General features: G+C 40.5%; 1 protein-coding gene across 1 annotated transcript; it reads right to left on the bottom strand.

Annotated features, from left to right (window-relative positions):
- Nucleotides 1–24,159: 24,159 nt before the first annotated feature.
- Nucleotides 24,160–26,620, bottom strand: LOC121958629 (transcription factor Sox-9-A-like). Its single transcript, XM_042507687.1, has 3 exons — nucleotides 25,846–26,620; nucleotides 25,412–25,662; nucleotides 24,160–25,228 (listed from the first exon to the last, which is right to left on the bottom strand). Exons 1-3 carry the CDS (start codon nucleotides 26,271–26,273, stop codon nucleotides 24,423–24,425), a joined length of 1,485 nt encoding a protein of 494 aa, XP_042363621.1. The 5' UTR covers nucleotides 26,274–26,620; the 3' UTR covers nucleotides 24,160–24,422.
- Between the last annotated feature and the right edge of the window lie 269 nt (nucleotides 26,621–26,889).

The raw sequence follows: 26,889 nt of genomic DNA, 5'->3' as shown, positions 1-26,889 counted from the left end.
AGTCTCTGCATTATTATCATCCGTCAAACTTTAATTGTTTGCACTCTCTTGAGTGAAGGACACACTGCAGAGTCAACATTAAATGCAGATCTGTCATTTTCAACTTCAAAGTTCAATTCCATAATAGCAAGACAACTTCTAACAAGAGGAAGTTTGTGGAAATAACTATTGGAAATCACTATCACTTTGTACCCTTTGTGTTCATAAAATAAGCGATGGTGAAATTCTGGTTTTGAATACACCAAACAGATTGAGTCTGATATTTGCAGACGCTTCCCTGTCGAACTTTAAATGCTTAACAGCAGCTGCTATGCTGTCACTCCATCCTCAGGAAAACTGTCTGGCAGGTGCAGAACAAATGCAAGAAGAGTGACAGCTACGATCTTTACGACTGTGCAGCACCACATAATGAGAGGCCGTAGTCTCAGTGAGGGAGAGACAGTAGGCAGGCACGTTTGATTAATGACTGTTGTTTGATCTGACACGTTATAGAGCCACTCGTTGTCAATGTTTGCATTCAGGAAAAAATCAGAAGTAAGGCAGGAGGTCGTTCTCTCTGACAGGTTCCCCAGCTGAGGCCACTTTTACCAGCACACTGCACTCCCCATCTGTCTGCCCTGACTGGATGATTACAGGGAGGAGTTCATTCATGTTAATCGTGCTGTACATTCAATTAAAATATTACCAGACAGTGATTCACACTTTAGTGGCATTACAAGTGGTGATATTCTGTATTTACTTATTGTCAAGAAATCTTTTAAAAACGCCAAAACACACTGAATTGATCAAGTATAGCATGTATAGCCAAAGTTTGATATTCCTCAGTGCCGTAGAGCTCCATTCTCGTCCAAAAACTGTTAAAAACACTTCAACAAGCCACACTGTTGCACTTTGTGACATGTTGCTTCATTTCAATGAACATGGACACTGTTGTTCATTTTGAGACAGTCCCATGGACACCGTCCTGCTGGCGCAACTTCTCACAAGAGTACCACATTCACTGCCGATATAATTCACAACAAATGCAGTCTTTATTTCTGTTGAAATAATATTAGCTACAAACCAAAGTGCTGTATTATATGTATCTATCGGAGTTTTGAAAAGAATTATGTCTTCGGTAGAAACAGTTGGCTTGCAGCTGAGCGAAAGCTGTAACACACAGGTTTTGGTATTTCAATGAGTTTTGTTAAAATCATGTCTGTGTTTCGACTTTTGGATATAAAATTTTGTCACTTTATCATTATATCCTATTAGATGTTTGTGTAAAATTCTGTCATAACAGTATAAATTATGGCCAAAATGTGTTTTGTGAGGTTGCAGTGACCTTGACCTTTGACCAACAATTTTGAATCAGTTCATCCTTGACTCAAAGTGGACATTTGTGCCAAATATGAAGAAATTCACTCAGGGTGTTGATGAGATATCACAATCTTGAGAAAAAGACAGATGCAAGAAAACACTGACCTTGACCAATGACCACTAAAATCTAATTAGTTTGCTATTGAGTCCAAGTGGACATTTGTGCCAAATTTGAAGAAATTCCCTCCAGGTGTTCTTAAGACATTGGGTTCACAAGAATGAGACAGACAAGGTCACAGATACCTTGACCTTTGACCGATGAGCACCAAAACCTAATCAGTTCATTGTTTCAGACATTTGTGCCAAATTTTAAGAATTGTTTTCTTAAAAAGTTTAAGGAAGTTTTTCTTGAGATATCCAAGAGAATGGGTTGGATAAATGGATGAACTTATAGGCCTAAAAACAAACAGATGGATGGACATACAATCTGAAAACAGTATTCCTCTGGCCTGGCTATTGTCTGTTAAAGCATGTGTACATAAACAGCACATGAACTGCAAGTAACTGGCCAAAACCATGAAAACAAACTGGCTTTGTAGAAGACTAGTTCATCTTATTTGACGTGTTTATCAGTAAACAGTAGTTATATTTCATTAGGAGGGGATCCTCAAATCCTCACTCAGATAACCTGTTTCTCCTAGGAGGTTTTAAAGGGTTAATAGCACATGACACACGTTATATCATATGCTTGTGATCTGCTAAATTTCTCTTACTGGAGGAAAAAATCAGCTTGTATGTAAGCCATCCAAGATCTGTTTTAATCTTTGACAGCTCACTTTCCAGGGTCTGATACACAACCACACACACAAACACTGCGGTGTATGCATCTGTTTCTCTCTCGTACAAGACCCATCCTCCCTTCTCTCACTCTGTCTTGAAATTAAATCAAGAAGTTGCCGAGCAGTGACGGGCTGACCCACCAGCGTGCCCCCCCACAATGCCAGCTGTCAATCACTATGACTAATGAGCAGTTGATTACATCATTGGCCCTCTAATGGTCAACTGGGGACCACGAGGACGTGGAGGGGGGGTATGTGAGGCAGAAACAGTGACAGAGAGAGATGAAAAAAAAGAGAGTGAGAGAGATAGAGAAAAAGAGGGGAAGGGAGAGAGACAGACAAAGACACGGGGGAGATAGTATTTATGTTAGGGAATAAAAAGGGAGTATAATGAGTAGGATAATGAGGCCGGGACATCCCAGCGCAACATGCAGACGAGAGATGAGAGATCTGGTTTCCACTCAAAACCGCTGGGGGTTTCCTGACTGAGGAAGGGAGGTGGGGGCAGAGGAGGGAGGGGGGTCTGTGCATCCCAGAATTCCTTCACCCTCCTCCTTACATCTCCGCTTGCTTTCTCCATTCCCCCTCCGCATGTCCTAAACGCTCTCTGACTGCTGAGTGAGTGTTGTTTTTACAGCTGACCTGCTTATAGTTAATGCTAGCAGCTACTAGCAATGAAATCTTCACAGTTTTCCCAGTAACTATGTCATGTCGCCTCTCCTGGTTGTCTTCAAAAAGATGATAATCATGTCTGAATTGACTTTTTCATCAACCTTTCTCTCCTTTCACCACATGCTTTCTTAAAACTCACTGTGAAGAACTGTGTCTGCTTCCTTTATGGTGAAAAAGAAATCCATCAGATTTTCTATAAATCCAGCCTTTACTGTAACCTGATGCTAAAATTAGAATGTAACCTGTATTCACAAAGATTCCGGGTATTACGAGTTGCTCCTAGTGACAAAATTCTAAGCCCAACCCGGACAATCAGGGCACATTTTCGGGTTGAGATTGAAAAGTCCTGCACACACTTCCCACCCAACACAATTCACAGCCTTGCAGTCTGTGTCTGTGACAACCAATCACATCTGTTAAAAGCATGTGTCAAACCTAGCAACAGGGTCAAACACATGTCCTCACAAAGATAAGTATTTCTGTCCCATCCTTACGATACATGAACATTTTAATTAGTGTTTGTGGCTATTGAAAGAATCTTTGTGCTGGAATGAAAAAAGACAAGAAAAAGAGCAGTGCTCCATATATGCTGCAGCAGAGGACATGAACAGCATGATGCTTTTTTTGACATGAAGATAAGATTGCTCCTGCATGAGCCTCAGTCCTCTCTCCTCCACCCAACTCCCACACAGGGGATGGTGCTCCTCATGAGTAACATCATCTCCTCAAGTTCCACTTTCATTATTCCTCCTGTCTGTCAGCCTCTCTCACTGTCAGGTCCCCAGCTGCTGACTGATAATGTTTTTCTAATAAATTCCAGTTTATCCTACTAATACTGATGATGGAAAGACAGAATGTGGGAAAAAAACATGGGAGGAAAATCTGGTGACCAAATGCTCTTGTCTGTCCATTTGTTGGAGCTGTGCAAACAAGATCATAATATAGCAACAGCTATGCTCTTCGTGCAAGTATCCCAAAACTGTCCACCAAAGCTTAATCTGAAATAATTGCAAGGATCTGCAAGAAAAGTTTCGTTGGCAAGGAGAGATGACATGAGTACAGAGAAACAGAACAGTTAACTCTAAGTTTGGTGTTGTATTTTCTTATGCAATACTGAGCTCCTGCCAAGTGATCTGTTTGGTCACACTAGTCTTCCTGCAGAGCTTTATTTGACTTTATTAAATGTTATTTATCCAGCAAAGACTCACTCAGCAGGTATGTTCTTTTTTACCAAATGTCCTGCTTCACACTCACACAATTTCACACATTTACACCTGGGAGCATCCCACTGTAGCCACAGGTTTGCACTATGCTGCGCCACTTCAACAGCTGGGAGGCATGGTGAATGTAAAGCACAAATTTTAACTCAAGTAGTTGTTGGGAAAGGTGTTTTTTTTGCTTCTGCACTGGCGATAGCTGTGGCAATTATGTGGGCATTATGATTTCAGGTTGTCTGTCTGATTTATTCTCATAAATGCAATGTTTTAAGGACTGGAGGGAATTTTGTCAACTTAGGCACAAACTACCACTTGCACTCCAGAATGAGCTTATTAGCTTTGGTGGTCAAAGGTCAAGGTAAACTTGACCTTGCGTCCATCTGATTCTCTTGAACATGGTATCTCAAGAGGACCTTGGGGGAATATCCCCAAATTTGGCCCAAATGTCGATTTGGACTCAAGAATTAAATTATTTGGATATTGGTGCTCAAAAATCAAAACCAAAGTTATTGTGACCTCATGTCTGTCTCATAATTGCAGAGACGATACCCCTAGAACGCCTTAAAGGATTTTTTTTTCAAATTGGGCACAAACGTCCTCTTGGACTTAACAATGAACTGATCAGTTTTTGGTGGTCAAAGGTCACTATGGTCAAGCATGGCTATGGCTCAGGAATTTTTACGCTAACTCATTAATATTAAATTTTACACTTCCACTTGTTTCGTATGATTAAATCTTAAAGTGATGACATTTTATATCTGAAAGGTCAAAGGTAAACTTCACTGTGACATCATAATATTCTGCAAAGACACTTTTCTGGTCATTATTCAAAGCCATAACTCAGGAGCAGAGGGGGAGTATGGTTGTCCAGGCTCTACTTTTGACAAAATGCATTGCAACATTATTTGGCAAGATGCTGCAGTAGCTAATCAGATACATGCACAGCAAGAAACAAGCATGATGAAGCATTGGTGAAAATGGTTACTGAGAGAGGGATTTCTATGTGGCAATTGCCCTCACATTTTGTTGTGTTTGTATTATGATATCTATTCTGCAATTTCAAAGTCTTGCCTCTGACAAATAACCAACAAATTGTTAAAAAAAAAAACAACATTCAATTAAAAACAAACAAAAACTAATGAAAAGTACAAAACTATAATAACTCAGGTGCACATTCTTCGTAGATTACTTTGTAACATTAATGCCATATATCTATTTAAGCAACAATGCAGTAGTTTAAAATTGTGGGAAAAATGTGCCAGTAGCCGTTGGGTAAATTATGCAAAGAGAGCAGCTTTTGGCTCAAGTTTACTCATAATGAGCTCCGTTTGTAAAGCCATATTAGCTTCAAAAAAATGTCTTTATTTCCATAGACAACCTTAAGTATACATAATATGTATTGTTACTTATAAATACACATTTGGTTTGCCATAACATGCATAAAGTGGCTTATTTTTCCTAAATCTACCTTACTCAGCACACATGATGCCTTGTTGTGCTTTCATTTAATCACAGCAAAGAACACACTCTTTAAAGGCTTACTCTACAGACTTTAATACTTCACAGTCTCTTTGGGGGACTTTGCAGCTGGCAGCAGAACCAAAATATAATACATAATAACTCCTAACAAAATACAGGAAGATGTAAGACAAACTGCAATCAACAATGGAAAGAGCAATAAAGGCTGATTGAGCGAGGAAGTGGGGGCATCAGCTGGAGAGCTTGTTTCCGAGTTATTGTACAGAATGTATCCCTGCACGTGCTGTCAGTTATGGTACACTGGAAAAATGAATTTCCTCAAGGAAGTTGGATAAAAAAGTAAGTAAGGGACATTTAGCCGACGTTCAGTGATAACCTTTAACCCTTTCAGCATGTGTTGAATCAGGGCTGGACAGGTGAGACCAACTGAAGCACTAATAAATAGTGAGTCAATGCCGACAATTACAAGGATTTAATCACGTACATCCAGCAGTCATCAGAATCTGCTGTATAAAATACAGTTATCTAATAGGCAAGGAAATACTTAATTTTGGCAATATTTTTACCTGTTTTGGACTACAGTGGTCTTTTTATGAATGCACCTGACCAATGCCTAAAGAAGTGTACTAGTGTGCTTTACGTTTGATTACTGGCTGTGGATAGTGCATACACTACTGTACACGGTAGGCTGCTGCTAAGTGGCCCTCATTGTCTGTCCGCAGACTCTTGCATTGGTTGGTTTTTATATATAAGAGTCTACTTGGGCCGGTTCCTTCTGATTTGTGTGCATACATGGTAAAAACTCTTGATGTTGGTCCCTAAGGTTCACACAGAACTTGGCAAAAAAGCTTTTAAATATGCTGCCCCCTCTTCTTGGAATCACTCACAAAATGACCTGAAATTGTCTGAGATGATCACTATGGGGGAATTAAGGTTTAAATGATAAAAAAAAAAGTTTCACTCTGTCAATGTAACTGCTACTCAAATTTTTACTGAAATTGAAAATGGTACATATTAACGTATTTGACTGTTGTGTGTTGCATTTTAACTGGGGGTTGTGCTTGATCTTTTTGATGTGCGATATTTGTCTGCTCGTATTTATTGTTGAAACTGTGTTTTATGCTGCCCTCTTGGTCAGGTCGCTCTTGGAAAAGAGATTTTAATCTCAATGAGTCTTTTAAATGGTTAAATAAAGGATTTATATAAGAATAGTTAATCAAAGGAATGAGGAATAAATAAAAAAGCAAGGGAAAAACTATTTATAATTATCATTATTCCATATTTAGAATTATTTTAGATAATAATTATAATTTCTAAAAAAAAATGTCCATGTCATGTCATTGTTTGTTTATTTTTTACTATTTTGGGGTTTTTTTCTCAGTAATATTCAGGTAGTAGTATTAAGATTTTCTTGTACATTTTACTCACTTGTTGCTCACTTATGGTCATTTCTTGTTTCATTGGTCATTGCCTTCTTCCGTGTTTCTGAAAGAAATTGAGACAAATTGCTAATGTGTCAAAGTTAATCAAGCAATATCACTTTGCTTCTTCTTTATTTATTTATTTAATAACCCATTTGATGTGAAAAGCAGCTGACCCCCAGGTATTTTTCACATAATCTAACCTTGCCCCATTCAAAAAAGTTTGGCAGTAGTAGCAGTAGTAGTGCTCTTAACATGTAGGACACTTGATAGTAGTAAGCGATTACAGAATTATAAAAATGAGGACTACTGACTCAGAAACTAGTGTTTAAAAGTATATTAATGAGGAGGAAATGAGGAGGGCAGAAGATTACTGTTTGACTCCCTTGAGAGCAGGTGGACTGATCAGACTGGACATTCATGTGTTTTACATCCATAGGGGGGCGGTAACGAGACACCATGGATGCCAGCTGTCCCAAATCCTCAAAGAAGAAGATGAAGAATCACATGAAGAAGATAATGGAGCAGCACACCTGACTCAGGTGAGCGCAAAAAGCATGAAGGCCTTGTTTTATTAGCACCAGTACACCCATGTTCAAGGGTTTCTTGTTCTTCAATCAGGTCAAACTCTGGATTTCTGTGGATATACTGAGGAAAGTCTACCAATCAAGGTAAGACTGCTGGTTTTGTCTTTACATTGTGCTTTAACCCAGAGTTTGTTCTTCCTCTGTGTTTGCGTTGGCTGGCTGTTATGTGTTTTAGTGGTTGCAGAGTACATTTTTTTGGGAAGATTGTTCCAAGAAGTTCAAGAGAGTTAATCACACTCATGATTAACATCCACTCCAGGTCATATTTTGCTTCTATTGCAAACATTACTCCCTCAGGCCGGGCTGCTAATACTATTATTTTCATAGCAGAGCTTCGCATTACCAGGCTTTGTAATGTTACGAGATGATGCAATATGATGAAAGACCACTGCAGCATGGTCTTTCCATCAGGTAGCATCTGCTAGCATAAACACTTCTGAGCATGTGTGTGCGTGTTCATCGCACTTCTCCCACTCCATGACTTAAATTTCACAGCTCTAGAACTTCATCCTTCAGCATAAAACAAAAAAACAGAGGCTACCACTTTGGCGAATCTTCAGTCTCCTCTTGCTCTCATTATTCTCCTTCCCTTTCTTCATCTTCCATTCTTCTCTTCCATCCCACTCTTTGTTGTGTCTGCCTCGCCTTGCATTCCCTGGCCGCTGTCCGATGCGAGCTCCTTGTTTTCTCCGAGCCAGAATCTCCCCAGTGCAATGTCCTATTAGTGAAAATGAGACACGGGAGTCAGGCTACAGGAATGCTCCCTTTTCCCCCAGACAGCCGATCAATTACCATGATGGAAAATTACGATGATCCGTTTTACTGCATCTGTACTCTGAACTAACTTTAGAAATCACACACTGTATTTGTCCCGACGCTCCGTCCAGATATAAATATGATCAGTGTTCTGGATTGTGAATAAAATATTTTCTAGAATGGCAACACAAGATGTCAGGGGCAATAAAATAAAAAAAAAATTTATGTAAAAAAGGTTAGCTAAGGTAGTGCCTTGGATTTCCCTTTTATTTTTGAGTTTAAAGGGTACTCCACAGTTTTTATGCAAAAAAAAGTTCTGTACATTCATTGTTGGAAGTAGAAAAAATAGCCAGAAAACAGTTGAATGTCTGCTGTTTGCAATGTCTTCAGTGGCTCTGAATGTAGCTTTTTATAGTCTGAAAAAATAACCCTGATGATGTCATTGGGGTTATCTTTGCTAAAAATGTATGATTTATAGTCTATGTTATAAACTGTGGGCACGAAGTCTAAAAGACATATACTGAACCAGGTGGGGGGCTTAGAAAAAAATAACTTATTCAAGTGCATGATGGAAAATGTAGGCTTGGTGCTTATGGAGTTCGCCCTAGAAAAAAGTTAGGACATCTCGGCTCTTCTGCATCTATTTTGATATTTAAAAAAAACCTCACTCTATCTGCATGTTGATTTTGATGCATTAGTATAATAGCCGAACAATCTTGGAATTTGGACATTGCAATTGCAGATTAAGTCCTAAAGTTTCTTACGGGGAGAATGTTGAAAATACAAACTCATCAAATGGTGGGAAACTGACAAGCTGGTAAAATGATATCAGGTGAGTGAAGAAGCAAAAAACCAAACAAAACAAACAAGGAAAACTTTTTGCCATATAAACTGTGGACATGTGATTTTTTTGTTTTTGTTAATTTACAGTGGCCTGACATCATTTTTTTCTCAGCCTTTAGGTTGCAAAGAAAATGTATTGCCATCTGGTGAATTTGTATTTTCAACATTCTTGACCAACTAAATTCAAAGATAATGTGGCAAGAAATGACCTAAAAACTGCAAAAAATTAATAAAAGATGGATATCTTGAGATATCTCAATCAAGAGAATGAGACTGATGCAAGGTCATGTTGACCTTTACCTTTGACTAACACAATGTAATCAGTTTGATGATGAATGATTTGATGAATAGCATTTTCAGTCTCTTTGTAGTTGTTTTGTGTCTCTGTTATTTTTATTTAATCCCACTATAGCTGATTGTGTCACTTTTTAGTAATTTTGCATCTTTCTGCTTTTTTTTTTCTCAGTAGTTAGTTTGAGTCTTTTTTGTAATTTTGAGTCTTGCTGTAGTTATTCTGTGTCTCTTTTTAGTCATTTTGCATCTCTTTATACTTCTTTTATGTCTATTTCTAGTCATTTTTCCTCCCCCTATAGTTGTTTTGTGTCTTTTTGTAGCCATTTTAAGTTTTTTTGTCATTTTTTTGTTTCTCTTTTTAGCCATTTTGCATCTGTTTGTAGTTGTTTTGTGTCACTTTGTAGTTGTTTTGTATATTGTATGCAGCCTTAGATCACTAACTATCTAACTAACTAACTAACTGTAGAACATAGAAACCATTTAGCTTTGGGGAGTTCCTTTGCCTCAAATATAAAGTAACACTGGTGGAACACATGTTATCTGCTGTTAGTTCTGTTATCCTTATTTACTCTTCAAACATCTGTATCAAAGCCATAATCTGATGCTACAGCTGATGAATCTATGATTTATGAAAAGGTATAGTCCTTTAAACATGAATACTATTGAAAATATTGCTTTTCTCACTGCTCCAGTCTTTCTGCAAACCTTCTGTGGCAAACTATCTACAGCTTTGTGTCAACTCTGCAACAAGTTTCATTTCTATTATCTCCATCCAGGAATATTGTCTGCAGATGACCTGGCTGTGTTCCCAGTATTACAAGTCTCTCTAACATGTGTTAAGTTAATCAGAAAGCTTGTGTGTGTGTGAGTGCTGCAGGGTGATTCACTGCTGTAAATCATGACCTTGTGATTAGTGATAAGCCCCTTTTCGAAGGGCCGGGGTGCGATAAAGCTGTGGGGTTTGGGGTGTGTGTGAGATAGAAAACCACTGAGTGCTGCCAGATACAGCTGCTGACATCATAAAGGTTATCTCCCTGTCCAAAAGACATGCACATGTCCTGAATGCATAAAAGCATTTATACAAGGAATATGACACACGCATTCTCCCTTCTCTTACTCATTTCCGTCTCTGATTCCTCCTGATCTCTTAATAATAAATGTATGTTGACAATGGAGAAAATCCCTAACATGCCTCCAAATGAATGCTATGTCTGCTTGATGTAAATACGCCACTGTTTGCTAATATACTTGCCATATCAACTTAATGATGCGTAGGCTTTTCCTGCTCACGAACAATACACAGAGACTTCAGCCTCTCTTTGTTGTTGTTTTGGGTCTCTTTGTGGTCATTTTGTGTCTTTTTGGGGTCATTTCATCGTCTCTGTCATTGCTTTGGGTCTGTTTGTAGATACTTAGCATCTCTTTGTGGTCAGTTTGCGTCTCTCTGTAGCTGTTTTGTGTCTGTTTGGATTTCTGTGTACTTACTTTGTATCACTTTGTACTCATTCTGTGTGTTTATAGTAATTGTGTAACTTTTGTGTCACTTTGTAGTAATTTTAGGTGTCTTTGTAGTTGTTTTCTGTCTGAGTAGTCATTTTACATTTCTGTCATTATTATGTCTCTCAGTAGTTATTTGGAATCTCTGATTACTCATCTTGCATCTTTTTGTTGTCATTTTGTGTCTCTTTGTTGATGCATAGCATCTTTTTGTGATAATTTTGTGTCTCCTTGTGTTCATTTTGCATCTTGTTGTACATGCTTTGCTTCTTGCTTCTTCTTTGTGGTTATTTTACCCTATTTCATAATCTTTTCGATTACTTGTTTCTTTGCAGTTGTTTTTCATCTCTTTGTTGGCATTTTGTGTCTTCCTAGCTGTTTTAACCATTTTTGTACAGTAGTGATTCTCTTTGCACCTCTCCGCACCTCACCTCTCTTTGTAGTGGTTTTATGTCTCTTTGTAGTTGCTTTGCGATACTTTGTACTCATTTTGTGCCATTTAGTGGTCTTTTTGTGTCTCCTTGTCATTGCTTTGGGTCCCTTTGTCATTGCTTTGGCCCTCTTTGTAGTCATTTTTTGGCTCTTTGTAGTTGCATAGTGCCTTTTTGTAGTTGCTTTGCATCTCTTTGTTGTCCATTTGAGTCTCTTTGCAGTTGTTTTGCATCTTTCCTTAGTTGTTTTGTGTCTTTTTGTGGTCATTTTGGGCCCCTGGGCCTTGGCCTCATAGGCCCGTTTGGTAACCAATCCATGCTCATCCATGATAGAAAACTAATGAAAAAATCAAATGTTGGTGCATTAAGCAAAGAGCTGAAGTCAGGATGCAGTTGACCGAGTTTGCTTGCTATTTTTGGAAATGCATGCAATGGGGAGGGATTTACAGACATACTGGGCAGACAAATGTTTGTCAAGAAATAATTCCAATATTTAATTTGCCCCAAAAGCCCGAATTGACATTTCTGTGATTTCTGTTTGTGTATGAGTCAAATAAATAAGATGCATTAACAGAACATGAATGTTTTAGAGGAAAAAGTTGGGGGGAAAAAAGCAAATAATCATATTTAAAAAAATGTTGAACTGTGTTTTCGAAGTAGCCTTCTAAAGCGGATTAAATTACCTTGATTAAATCAGCCAGCAAACCTGTTCATTTGCAGCACGTTTCTCCCCCAAACATGTTTATTTGAAGGTACAGAACAGCTGGTACTCTCTATCCCCCACGTCCCCCCACCCCATGCAGTGCAGTGCACCAGGCGGTTTGCAGAGCAGCAGAGACTACATCTGGCTGCGTTGTGTCGAACCTCCCAACTCGTCCGACAGATAAGCCCCAGTGATGGATCCGCGGTGTCACCATCCAAAGCCCTGCCTATCTATTACAGCGCAGAGGTCGTTTTATGTGGTGGCTCTGTGAGTATGGGTGAGCTGGTTTGTGTGTATGTGTGTGTTCCTTGGCAGGGAGGATGGTTCACACATTGGGTCGGTGGGTGTGTGAGGTGAGTGGGTGTTTGGAGGAGCTGCAACTGGAAAGGGAAATTATTAGTGGGAGTAGAAAAACGAACAGCAGAGGAAGATATAGGGCGACAAAGTTGAGAGAGACAGATGGAGGGAGGCAGAGCCCAGAGATAAAAACAGACAGCAGGAGACTTAAAGTAAGAAATGTGTTTAGACAGCAACAACTGTTAGATTGGAAGTTATAATCTCTTCTATTGTCATTTGAAAATGTAATTTTTTGCTACTCCATTAACAGTTGCTTTCTGTCAACATTTAATATAAGACACTGAAACCAAGTGCCCAACTAACTAGAAAAAAACTGTACCGTCTCAAATGCCATCAATAGGACATGCAAGAAAACAGCTATCATAGTGTGCTCACCTTGTTTGTTTAGCTTTGACCTCTTGGAGATGTGACTAAAAAAAGTTTTTAGTTAGAACTTTTAAAGAACAAATTCAATCACCAGTAACATCTACATTATGAAAAGAGAGATGAGTCATAGCCTTGGCCTGGAGGCATTATGTTTTCAGGTTGTCCATCCATCCATCCCATTTTCTTGAACACAATATCTCAAGAACACCTTTAGGGAATTTCTTAAAATTTGGCCCAAACATCCACTTGAAGTCAATGATAAACTGATTAGATTTTGGTTGTCCTAGGTCAAAGGTCAAAGTCAGTGTAATCTTGTCTGTCTCACTCTTGTGAATGCAATATCTCACCAACGCCTTAAAGGAATTTCTTTCAAGTTTGAACGAATGTTCACTTGGACTAAACATCAAACTCATTACATTGTGTTAGTCAAAGGTAAAGGTCAACATGACCTTGCATCAGTCTCATTCTCTTGATTGAGATATCTCAAGATATCTATTTTTTTGCAGTTTTTTGGGTCATTTCTTGCCACGCTGGTTATTGCCTTTTCTCCCCATGTTTTCGAAAGAAATCAAACCAATTTGCTCAGGTTTAAAAGGGTCAGATAGCTTGTGAAAGGCTTCTGAACACACCACATAAAATAAACTGATGTTGATTCAGGTTTGAAAGGGTTAAGCTTTAAATCAATTCAGAAGTCTTTACATGTACACTGCGTTTGAAACTGTTTTGCAAATTGGAACCTGGTCTAATCAGGTTAGATCGTGTCCTGTTCCTGTATGCCTCCTGTATCAAAGTCCGTGTTTGTCTGGGTTTGTTCGATTCATCCACCGCCCTTCCCACCTGCCCTATATGAGCAGTCATACTTGCACATATTATGTTGTGCTGAGCATTTCAAACTCATGCTGTCCTGCTACATTTAATGCACATGCGACAGGTTCCATCCGGTCATATTTTAAGGGACGCCACCCATGCATGAATCAGGCAGGTGCTGTCATACGTTCGGCGGTGTATAATAACACTGCGACCGGTTCTGTCCACCTGCGTTCTCACCTGACACAGTCCAACAGCACTTTATGCTGTGCCTTTTAGTGTCTCTTAGTGTGGCTCCAAAACTGTTCTCGATTTTGGAATAAGAACAGGTTGGTATAAACTATAATATTTTTACCTTAACTTAAAGGATCTGTATCGCTCATCCACCACTGCATCCAGCCATACCTGGAAAGTTGAGTGGTGACCATACAGATGACTGATTATATCAGCAAGGGACATATTTATTTTCAGTAACATATCAAAACCCGACCAACTTATCTGATTGCACCAAAAAAAAGCTGCAGCTTTCCACTTGTAGTTGTGCAATTGGCAGATGCTTGTTTCCACTGGAGACCCAGGACCCTGCGCTTCGACCCCCAGTTGTGTAAAAGTGTAGTAAAAACTTCCAGACTGGCTTTTCCATGTTGATGCACAGTTTCCGCTGTGATCAGAAGTGACTTTTTGGGAGGGCCAGGAGGTTTGTAAAGGGAGGTCAGCCACCACACACACACCAAACACACACACACAGAGGCCAGGCCCAGGTCAAGAAAGGAAGGAAATAGGGAGAATACACAGGGGCGCTAACGCACATGAAGCCCTAAAGACATTTATTTGTATATATGTGTTCTATCTGTATGTTAAATACTACCCGTGTAGTTATGCACCGGCATATGTTTTGACTACAGTATGTCAGCGTCAGAGTGGTGCAGTAAAAGCAACCCTGGAGCTTCATAAAGCAACTTTTACACTACATATTGCTGCCCCCCAGCTAAAAAAGTAAAAACAATGCAGCCCTCCATTGTTTTTAATAATGAGATGATTTGCAGAGCGAGGCTCATGTTGTGTTTTTCATTTTCCCATGCTGCTGGATGGCAGCAGAAATGCAATTAAAGTCATTGTTTCATTAGGGCATGTAGCCTGTGAGCGGGAATTAAAAACACCACAACACAGCTACAGTACCTTGTCATGCTTTTTGTGGTCAACTTTTTTTGCACAAGCACACATACACACACACACACACACACATTAACATAATTAGAACTTAAAGCCCCGGCAATTAGAGCCCAATCAAATGTTCCTTCGTGCTTGTCAACAATCTTTCCCACATACATTTTTTCACCCATTTATCTCTTTATGCCCGCATGCTTTGACCGTCCTTTATTTTCCAGAGTTGTTAGTCGGCATATTCTCCCTCTCTGTCTTTGTCTTTCTCTCCTTTGCGTCTCTATCACAGGCTCTTGGTCTCTAACCCTTGTTCTGTCTTTGTGCAGTATTTTGCATCTGAAAAGACCACCCATCGGTTCAGGAGGGGGCAGATTCTCAGAGAGGAATTGGTTTAGAATATTAATTGTTTTTTTCCTCCTTTTTTTCTCTCCTGGGAAAACTGCCCACATTAACACCGCCTGCCACTTTTATTTAAGTCCCTGCTCTGCAGTTTGTCCCTGCTTGACAAACTGCAGTGCACTCAATGCAAGCAGGGTCAGGGAGATGTTTGGTTCAAATAAAACTAGCTAGCAAAGTTAACGTTCAACTAGCTGCTGTATTGCACTAATTTTGCAGTTCTCTCATCTGTCTATCTTAACCTGAAACAGGTTCCTGTGGTTTAATTAACAAAGATAAATGAGTATCAAGTCCATCACTTGGTTTTAGTTTTTGAACATTTGTGATTTTAACAAAGACAAGCAACAGTTAGCTTGTTAGCAGTTCTGCTATCATTTTCCCAAAAAAGCAGTATTTTCTTCTTTCTTCTTTTTTTACTGGGAAAAGTCCCTGCTTTGCAACGACAAACTGTAGTGCACCTGATGTAAGCAAGGTCATGGAGATATTTGGTCCAAATCAAGCTAGTTAGCATAGCTGCTGTTTAAGTGGCAAAAGACAAGCATCATTTAGCTTGTTAGCGCTTAACTTGTCAGTAGTTCACATGTCATTGCCACAGTGGAGCACTTTTTTTTCTCCTTTGTTGTCCAAGGAGAAGTCTGTGCTTTGCATCACAAAAACTGCAGTTCAGTTCATTCAGTTAATTAAACAAGGCTGGTATTTGGTTCAAGTCAAGCTAGCTAGCATAGCTACTGTTCAGCTAGCTTCTGTAGCCTAATGCACTTGTTTTGTTTTGTACTTGTTTTCTTCCATCTGCCTAAGATTTAAACAATTTACAAATATGGCCAAACTGCGCAGCCAGCAAGCCAGCTGTGGCCTGCTGCCAGTTTTTTAAAATAGCCTGTTGCAATTCTTTGTCTGGAGAATACTTCTAATTAATTGCAATCTTTATACATTGTACAGCCTAATTTAAACACAATGTCACTGTCATTTTGAACAACCATTACTAGCACGCCCTACCACTGATTTTTTAATTTGAACGCTAGATGTTATTGCTTTACTTGCGATGATTGATACAATGACTGTTAGTTGAAAAAGCATTAAGGCCACCTCAGTAGGCTAAACATGGCAGCACACCTGATAAGACAAAATATATGTTTTCTAACTTGTGGGGACACTAATAAACTACTGTAATGTCAGAGGTTAAACTGTTAAGTAGTGTTTTGAAGTAATTTTGTTTAAAAAAAAAAGTTTTGTTTTAATGGCAAATGGGCTTTCCTGGTCTAAAAACAGGTTTTCTGGCAGTGTTGTTTTTTTAAAAATATATAATCTGTGATTTTTAACAAAAACACCAATTAGCTTGTTAGCCCTTAATTTTTTAGCCATTTCAGTGACATTTTCCCAGCAGAGATTTTTTTCAAAATGAGTGCAGTCAGATTTACCTCAAGACTGTGGAACCATTGGCATCATCATTTATATGTAACTTTATGAAACATTTTATGTACTGTGGTTCTTTAGATCTGCCGTTTTTTTACTTATTTATTCATATGTCTATTCTGTCTGTCTACTCTGTTTCTGTCTATATTCTACTATGGACCTTCCCTTTGTCCAGAATAAAGTTTGATTGATTGATTGATTTTCCTCTTTTGTCCTGGAAAAACTGACCACATTAACACACTTTAATTTAATTTAAACCATTGCTTTGTATTGGTTGATGACAACAAGGCAATTAGCCTACTGTTAAACTAGCTTCTGTAATAAATAAATTCTGCATTTTTCTCATCTTTCTTTCTAAAATTCAAAAACGTGCTTGGTGTTTAATATTCTAATATAAAAGATAGCTAGTACACCAATAGATATTAGTTTTTGAACATTTGTGACTTTAACAAAGACAAGCAAAAATAAGCTTGTTAGTGCTTAGCTTGTTGGCAGTTCAGGTAATATTTTCCCTGCAGAAGAGTGTGCCTGTAGGCTACAGGTCTTTCTAATTGATGGTATTAGGGTTATGAACTCATCTAAATAACCCTCTTTGTTATTTTCAGAACTTTATTCTTAGCTGCCACTCGACCCACATTATTGCATCCACAGTGACCTCAGAGATTGACGAGATAAACATTTCTTGCTCTGCTCATACCAAATCCAGAGTTTCACCAGCGTCCGTCACGCTCCGTCTCTCAAACCTCACACTACTCCAACAATGGTGTGGTCCTTAATTGTCACCCGTATCAAGCCTATAACTGTGCTGCCCGTCTGGAAGGGTATCGGATGGTAATCAGCACGGCAGCCTACGGTTAGTGCTGTCGCTCAGAGCCTCTGACGTCACGCCGACATGCCTGTATGATTAGTTCTGGTTCAAATCCGGCTGACCTGCATTGTCACCCGTGATCAGCGTCGTGCAAATGGCTGTAACGGGACAAACATTGTTCATTAAGAGTTTGCAGTGTTGTAAATTAGAACTATGTGATGTGACGCAGGGGGAGGCAAATAAAGGCTAAGGCTGCCATCCTGTCTGGAGCCTTAAATTTAGGATTTTTTTACAATGATTTTATAGTGCTATACAGTTGCTTATGAACTCAGAAATATCTACATCTACACCTTTATTTTATGAGTTACTCCCTGTTCTGCATTGTTGATTATTTTCTCTGTTATTTACAGGGTAGGTTTATTCAAATCACTCACAAAGCATGCTTAGTTTTTAGGCTTTAAAAGCTACTTTGGTCAATGAAAAATGATGGATTGTGTTGAGTATTTAACAAGTAAGCATGTCCTGTCTCACTGTCTGAATTTTAACCAAGACAGTGACCTCTTCCAAACATTCACAAGTCCTTTGGGTTGTCTAAACAATAGGAAAAAAACTGCCAGTGGCCAATGTATGGATGGAAGCATCCTTTTCTCTCTTGCTGGAAAGTAGTAGTGCATATGAATGTAATTTTAAGGAGACAGGCATAGGCAAGGGGATACTTTTAGATGTTTTTGTCACAGTTTTTAGATTTCTACTTTTACCTTAATACAATGGAAGTGAGGGAAATTGTATTTGTATTAAAAGTCTTGACAAAATGCCTCAGTACCAGTGATAGCCATGGCCAAGGGCATTGTATTCTGTGGTTGTAATATCTCAAGAGCAACTTGAGGGTATTTCTTCAAATTTGGCTCAAACGCCCACTTGTACTCGATGATGACCTGATTAGCTTTTGGTGGTCCAAGGTCAAAGTTAGTGTGACCTTGCACCAGACTAATTTTTGAGAATGTGATATCCCAAGAACACATTGAGGGAGTTTCTTTCTAAACAGTACGGTGATAGCAGGATGGCATTGATTACCTGTGAGCAAACATGAACTAACCATGGCATTGATGATAAGAGGACACAGAGGACTATTATGTCTAAAACTCTATCCTCTCTTGGCAACCTATATGACACGCCCACAATGGTGGCCAAGCTATTTTTTGTTTCCATTTGGAAACCAATTTTTTAAGGTTCTGAACAAATTTATTTTTGGTCAAAATGCTCGGTTCAAAAACGGTTCAAAATTAGGTGTGGGAACCAGAACAGAACTGGTTTCATGTTGGTGGAAAGGTGATAATTTAGGAACCATACCTGGGTAAGGTACACAGTGTTCACACTCGAACAAACTGACTTTGGGTTCAAGTGTGCTCTGATTCAGTCCCAGTTCCCTGATGTGAAAGCCTCTTCAGACATTTTGTCTTTATTGTGTGGGTGTGTACAGCCTGGGCTTGAGTAAAATCTTACTTTCATTGTATCTTTTATGGTGGAAGAGGTTAAACCTTCAGCATTTTTAGTGGTTCATGGAGTCCTAACTTTGCGTAACTCCAGCTTTGACCAAACTCTTATTAGCCAGAAGAAGAGCAAACACCTGTGTCATGTTCATATTTTACTTATATGATCAGGGCTCATTTATCTACCAAGCAGAACCTGAATCAGTAATATGTGTCCTTTTGCATGTTATTTTTTTGGTTTTGTGTCAAAATCGCTGCGATCGCAGCTTATTTGGCGGAGAAGCTGCTCGTGCCTCAGAAGTGACGTGACTTGTCTGCTTGGCTGTCCGCTGTGGAACACATCCATATGAAACATGTCATCCGTCCTGTGCTTGTTACTACCATTTCCCCTGTCAGGCGAGGGCTGCAGAGAATGATGGCTTTTTCAGATGGGACTGTGTGCTACTTGCTCCTGACCACAGTCAACCAACCCACTCTCCAATTTTTGATATCCTGCCATCTGTCTTTCCCTCTCTTGTTTACTCTTTTATCCCACCTCTCTTCTCTAACTCTGTCTCTTTACACACTGTAGAAGTGAAATAATTCCAAACTCTTAATGACTGAGGCATTAATTAGATATAATACATCACGGTCTTACTGTAATATGTATCTTAGATGCATCTGATAATGATTTGTCTCAAAATATTTCCATTCTGTGGTTTTTACTTCACTACTACATTTGATGGCTTCAGTTAAACGTTACCTTGCAGATTTAGATTATTAATGCGAAATATAGATCAACTAATAAATATAAATTAACTCCTAATTAAAAGTTAAGCTGCCCATCACTATATAAATTAGTTAAATTTAGCTTCACCGATATAAACTGTAACAGTAAAGATAGATAGAGAGATAGATAGATAGATAGCAGTAAGGACATAGCCTAGGAACATGGGACGCCCGCTCTCCCAGGTGAGCCACTGGGTGCCTGAATTTTTTGGTGTTTGTACATTGTAGTATTGCTACTTTTACTTATGTAAGAGATGTGACCTGAAGTACCTTTGACTGACTGTGTAATATGCCCTCTTAGCATTCAGTTTCTTTTCATTTATCCTTGACAGTATCTCATAAACATTCTGTATCAGTTTGTTTTATCTCTCTATTCAGGCAATTTATAAATTCACTTTACTGTGTGTATTTTAATGGCTTCATCTCATCTCATAATATGGAAGTATTCACTCATGTTAGGCTATGACATCTTTGTGATATGACATTCTCTAGAATTTTAAATGGTTAACTGGGTTTGAACAATGTTCTGCTGGACATCATGAGTTTGTAATGACAGACAAACTGTTGCAATCTCATTTTTCTTCCTTCACGACTCTTTCAGTTGTACCTGAAAATCCTCAACTGCTTGCAATTATGTCATATGACTCTATCACCTCTCTGACTGGCACATGTTGTTCCCAGAAACAGTTTGATACTTCTTCCGTGTTCTTCCAGTAAGCGTACTGTATCGCATTTCTGATACATTTTTGCTTCGCGTGTCAAGAGCCCAACTGTGTTGTTCTGTTGGCATATCGACACTCAGAAAGTAAAATCATATCAGAAACGTTCTCATGCTCTCAACTGACTAGTTACCAAATCTCCGCTTTCATTATCCGATGGCTGCGATAACCCAAAACGCTTTTCATTCCAAATAAGTCCTCATGGGGATGCAGCTGTAAGACCATCAGCAGTCATGCAGCACAAAGTGAGTTTTGGCTACGTCTCCGTCTCACTTGTTGGACTCCTCGAGCCTCCATAAATAGAGTGTTCAAAAGCCGCTTCCAATGAGTATGAAAACACTGCGTCGCCTCACACTTAATCCACATCATAGGAAAATGGTGTTTGGTCCCCCGGCAGCATGACATCACTCAGTGTTTCCCCTCCTTGACCTTTGTCAGATGGCAGTGCTGAGGACCCGAGGAGAGGGTTCTGCTGGTGTGCCCGCTCAGATATTCAGTATCAGATATGTCATAAAACTAAGAGGAAACAAGTGAAAGAAGAGCGTGGAGGGCTGTGTTCGTTGTCATTGCTCTTTGCTGGTTAATTAGTTGTGATGGCTGTAGTTGGGTAACGGATACTGAAGGGACACCAAAAACAAATCCACTGTTCCATAACATGTAAATCGTACAATGCTCAGACATTTCCACTCATTCAGCTCCCTGACTGTTCAGCAGCACTGTTGTCACTGTCATGTACGGTCTGCAGGACTTAACAGAAGGTTCTACTTTTGTAGAACTTCAGATCGAATCTGAGAATATTGTATTTTCCAGAAGTTCAATGAAGTCAGTTTTAGTGGTGTAGTCCAAAATCGTAAATTAGTCTCAGAAGGCTTTGAGATCTGAACTGTATATGACATCTTAGATACAAAGACCATTGAGTACTAATGGGAAACTATTATCCAGAACATTTCAGGTTCATCTTGAAACACTGTGATGACGGCATTTCTGTCTATTTTATTTTGATATTTTTGAAGGGCAAAATAGCTGGTCTGTCCTGAGAACGGGCTTTACGCTCATCAGTGCGTCATTTCATGCTGCATTTCTATTGGTTAGTTAGTAGATATAGGTCATAACAGCAGATACACAGAACGGATCCCAAATTTCTGACAATGTCAGAATTTTATCCCAGGCTGTCTTTAATCACAAGACTGTGACAGTGGCCATCCTTGAACCTCTCACTGGCGAAGTAGGACCACTGTTTTAGCGCCACGACCAAAAATATTGCCATGTTTCTATCATGATGGTTATCTTTTGTATGAGACAGCCCTAAATTGCACAGTGTATACCGGGCTTTGTACGGCCCCAGGGTATGATCTTCACGAAAAAGAGGCTAATGTATCATTGAGCTCCTTAGGAGCCTTATATAGGTGTTTTTAATTTTATATTTCAAATTTCAGGACTGAAACTGTTATTTCATCTATCAAGTAATTTTTTGATTAGTCATTCACTATATTAAACATTAAAAAATGCTTATCACGATTTTCCACACCCCCAAGGCAAATATCTTATTCTGTCCAACCAACAGTCCAAGACCCAGAGATATTCAGTTAATAGTTATATGTATGAGTCTCACACTTGTGGTGCTAGAATCAGGCGGATTTAGGCGTTTATGCTTGATCATCACCTTGAGCAATTTAAGATAAAATAATCCCTTATTTACAGAGAGGAATGTAGCAGCCACTTGTCTATTTCAGTGGCTCCCAGCTGGTGGTCCAAAAGTGGGTTGTGAGTCCAATCTGAATGGACCACAAGCAACTTATGAATATGTAAAGTTTACAAAAGTCACTCTTTGCTTTGAAGTATAGTGAATTTTCAGCACCAAGCTTTAATTTTGAAGTGCCATTTCTTTTTATTCTTGCAATATGTTGTTTACATTTTGTGAAATAAAATTGAATATGTGGTCCTTTATATTGTGTGGATGCAAACTAATGACCAGGAATAATCTGGACCCCTTTGACCAGTTGGGATCCACTGGACTAGTTGATAAATCAACTAAACGTTTAATCTACAACAATTTATAAAAACAAAAAACAGTGATATGTTTACTTTTTTTGAAAACATGGCAGTGGTGAAATCTTAGCAAATGTATAAAGTCTTTTAAAGTAATACACTCCTGTGTCCAGTAAATACTACAAAGCTTAAATTTATTGATTGCCTGTTGCACTGGGTTGCATTAGATTGTGTGTTTGTGTAATTGCATCCATGTCCACCCATAAACGTAACTCTCAGAAGCTAATAAAAACCGGAGTTTGCAGTTTGACCTCTGAGCATTCAGAGTAACTACTGTGGCTCAAAGGGCCCATCTGAAGCTACAACATGACAGAAACCTGAGCTGCAGTTATGAGGTTTTCCACAGGACATCATTCATATGTATGCAGCGCAAAGCTGAAGCTCAACCACTGTTACGGTTTGTGTGAATGTCTTCCTCCCCCACATGGCTTTTATATACTTTCTCCGCCAAGTATCTCCAATTGAAATCAAGTCAGATTATGTTCAGTAGTTTTATAGCGCTCGCTATATGGACGGACCCCCTCCGGGTCCCCCAGAGGCTCACAACCCCCCACTGCTACCAGCTGACGGGGAAGAAAATAAAAGCAGGGGGGGAAAAACAAGGCTTCTGGGAAAACAAACATTAGTCCTGTTTCTTGGCACTTAACCCTTTCCCTGACTCTGGCATTTGGAAAACAGAACATAAATGGCAAATCTTTTCTTTTTTTAATAGCATTTTCTTTTTTATTGCAAATACATATACAAAAGATTCTTTAAAGACAGTACAAATACATGGCAAGATCACAGAAGAAAAAAAGAGCACTGGAAAGATCAGTTCTTTGATACTGAGAGGAAAGGAAATGGAGCTTGTGGAGCAGAAAGGATAGACGGTCCCTTTTCTGCACAAACAACAGAGAAAAACTTGTAACTGAGATAACATTTTCCAGTTCTTTCAGCCATAGTTTAAAGTCCAACTCAAAGGAAATTCACAAATAACAAATAATTCGTACACAATTCGTTAGATAGCCCCCCTCCCCTCGACCCTCGGAAATAAAAGGCAAATACATACTTAAAATAGACATTTAGATAAGATAAATAAACAAAAAAAGACGATTACAGCGTGTACCATTTTGACTAAAGTACCCCCTGGGTTTAAAAAAAATTAAAATAAAAGAAAAGGGGAAATTATATGCCGTCTACGTTGCAAAGAGGACAATTCATTAGTTATAAGAATAGTATGCAAAATAATTACTTTGAAATAAAATTAAAGCTAATAAATAAATAAAGTTTTGAACAGAGGGGAAGGGAGGTTTTTTGGAGCATGGTGGGAGACTGCAGGGGGGAGAAGAGGGAGGGGGGGGGGGCACCCGAGGGGTCATAGGTGACTTCCTGTAGCTGTAGCTGTTGGACGGTAAGTGTAATCTCAGCTGTGGCACACACACGCATACAAAAAAGTTCGAGAAAATGTAAAAAATCCAAGGCACGGATGGTGGAAAGGGCTCCCCCGTCTTGACAGCACAGCATTGTGAAACTCTCGCTTTCTCTGTATTGCCTCATAGCTTTTCCAAATGACACAAAACAAATCAACAGCTTAAATACAAACCATACTCGCTGGATGGCACAGGAAAGCAAAAAAAAAAAAATCTGTGTATGAAAAAGGAGAACCAGATAGCGCACTACCAGGAGTGGTTAGTAGCTGAACTGTTTAAAATATAAAGCTTTTTTTGTTTGTTATCTACAGGTACAAATAATTACCCCCCCCCCCCCCCCCCCCCCCCCCCCCCATCCCCCCCCCCCACCATGGGTTATAAACTGCCAGCACATGAGAAAAAAGGAAACAAACACTACTGAAATATCAACAATCAATAAGTCCTCACAGAGGATTTTCCTAAGTCTCTTCATCTCTCTAAAAATATATATATAGTTTCTATCAAGATACAAGGCACGCCGTGAGCCAATCACAAGTCTCCTCTTCTTCAAGTGTCTGATTCAGGAAGCAGATCTGCAGGTGAACTCTCCCTGCGGTAAAGTGTTCTTGGAGTCAGATCTGTGTGGCTGTACATGTCTCTCAGGGTCTGGTGAGCTGGGTGTAAACCGGCGCCTGCTCCCAGTGCTGCGGGCTGCTCTGTGGGATGGACGGCACCCCTGTGTTGTCGGCGATGGGCGTGTACATGGGCCTCTGGCTGGGGCTGCTCATGTAGCTGAAAGTCGAGTACAGCCCCGAGCCTTGCCCCGCCCCTGCGTGGCTGTAGTAGGCGGCGGCTGTGCCCCCCTGGTGGTCGGGGTAGTCGTACCCCTGCTGCGCCCTGGAGATGGCCGGGTAGGAGGAGGAGGGGGGGCTGTAGTGCTGCAGGTTGAACGGGCTGTAAGCGACGTGCTGCGGGGAGCCCTGCTGCTCAGTGTAGTGGCTCGGACTCAGCTGCTCCGTCTTGATCTGGGTCCTGTGCTGCGCCTGAGCTGCCTCTGAGCCCCCGCTGCCCCCCAGGGGGGTCAGAGTGTGCGGCTGCTGTCCCTGTTGGTTTTGGCTTTTTGCCAACCAGGCTGCTCCCGCCTGCGGGCTGACCGGGGCGCCGCTGCTGATGCTGTAGCTGCCGGTGTAGGAGACCGGCGTGGTGTTGCCAGGGCCGCTAGCAGAGCCAGGGTGCCCATTTGGTGGGAGGTACTGGTCGAACTCATTGACGTCAAAGGTCTCGATGTGGGAGATGACATCGCTGCTCAGCTCTCCGATGTCCACGTCGCGGAAGTCGATGTTGAGCTGGCGACCACCGGGGCCATCGGGCAGAGAGCGGAGGCCACCTTCGCGCTTTAGGTCCATCTTGCCTGTGCTGACATCAGTCTTTGGGGTGGTGGGAGGGGTAGGGGGGCCCTGGGAGCCTGAAAGTTAAAAAATATGAGAGATTAGATTTCTACATTCAAGTTTAGTTATTTTTAGGTAAACCACCAGGATTTGGAAATGAATTGTTTCACTGTTTCATCATTGGAAAAGCAGAGACTCTGAGGCACTAAGATAAATTTCTTTTTCCTGAGGGGACTGATCTTTTTCTTCTTTCTGCTCACCTGAGTGCTCACCCGGAGAATGCACCTCTCCCATGCTGGAGGCTGGGGAGTCCGCCTGCTGGAGAGCTTTGAAGATGGCATTTGGGGAAATGTGCGTCTGCTCACTGCCGTCCTCCGACTCGCTCTGTCCATTCTTCACCGACTTCCTCCGCCGGGGCTGGTATTTGTAGTCGGGGTGATCTTTCTTGTGCTGCACCCGGAGCCGCTCAGCCTCTTCTACAAACGGCCGTTTTTCCCCCTCGTTGAGAAGTCTGTGCGTAAAAAGCGCATACATTTAATAATTAAAACTGTAATTAACGGTACCCAACTTAAAAGTTCTGCTGCGGTTTGCAGAAAGAAAAGAATAAATAAAATGAAATGAAAACCTCTCATTGCATCCTAAATCCGTGCGTAAAAGCAAAAAAAAAAAAAAAAAAGAGAGCATTTACACTTACCTCCAGAGTTTTCCCAGAGTTTTGCTGAGCTCCGCGTTATGCAGGTGCGGGTACTGGTCCGCCAGCTTCCTCCGCGCAGCCTGCGCCCACACCATGAAGGCATTCATCGGTCTCTTAACGTGTGGCTTGTTCTTAGAAGATCCGTTAACGCGCACCGGCATCGGCACGAGGGTCCAGTCGTAGCCCTTGAGCACCTGGGACACAGCCTCGCGGATGCAAGCGGGAAACTTATCGTCCTCGTCCTTCTTGAACTCTCCGTCCACACCGAGCAGCCCGTTCTCCGATGGCCGGGTGTTCTCGGTGTCGGAGCCCGAGCCGGACGGGCACGGGGAGCCCGCGGAGTCCTCGGACATGCTCGGGCTCGGGGCATCAGAGAGACATTTGTCTTGTTCCTCCGTCATCTTCAGGTAAGGGTCGAGGAGATTCATACGAAAAACTGGTTGGTGCCAAATTACGCGTGAAACGGGGGAGTTATTTCTGCTTTCTCGCGAGAGGAAAAGTCTCTAAATGGACTTCACCTTGCACGGATGATCAAAGTCTTTCAAATGGGAGAAGTACACAGAATAAACTACTGCTGATTCTCTTTTGCCTCCTGTGCGTAAAACCGATTTGTAGTGGCTTTACGCACGAGTTTCTGCCCGACTCCGAGTGCGTTTTCTGCAAGTGGCACCGCACTTGAAAGGGCAAAAACAAGCCAGGTGGGTGAGAGTTTGCTTTCAACTCTGCAGGATGAAACGGTAAAGTGCTCCTCTCTGGTCTCCAAGTACAATCCCCAGAACGCGCGAGTGCTTTGAACTGCAAACGTTTCGCGTGCGAGCTTTATAAGAGCGTTACCATGCGGCACAGGAAAGCCCGAACCTGATTGGGCGACAGCATGTGACGCCAAAGTGAAGGAATTTGATCCCATTTTTTCCCTCTCCATAACCAGTACAGAAAAACACACACACACACACACACACACACACACACAGACACTTTCTCTCAAACATACACACGCACACCCAAAGAAACATTTAATCAAAGATGTGGAGTATATTCATATGT

This window comes from Plectropomus leopardus, chromosome 19 (genome assembly GCF_008729295.1).
Source record: "Plectropomus leopardus isolate mb chromosome 19, YSFRI_Pleo_2.0, whole genome shotgun sequence".
NCBI classification, from domain to species: domain Eukaryota; kingdom Metazoa; phylum Chordata; class Actinopteri; order Perciformes; family Serranidae; genus Plectropomus; species Plectropomus leopardus.
Note: the sequence above shows the minus strand (reverse complement) of the source record. Positions and strands in the feature narration are given on the sequence as shown.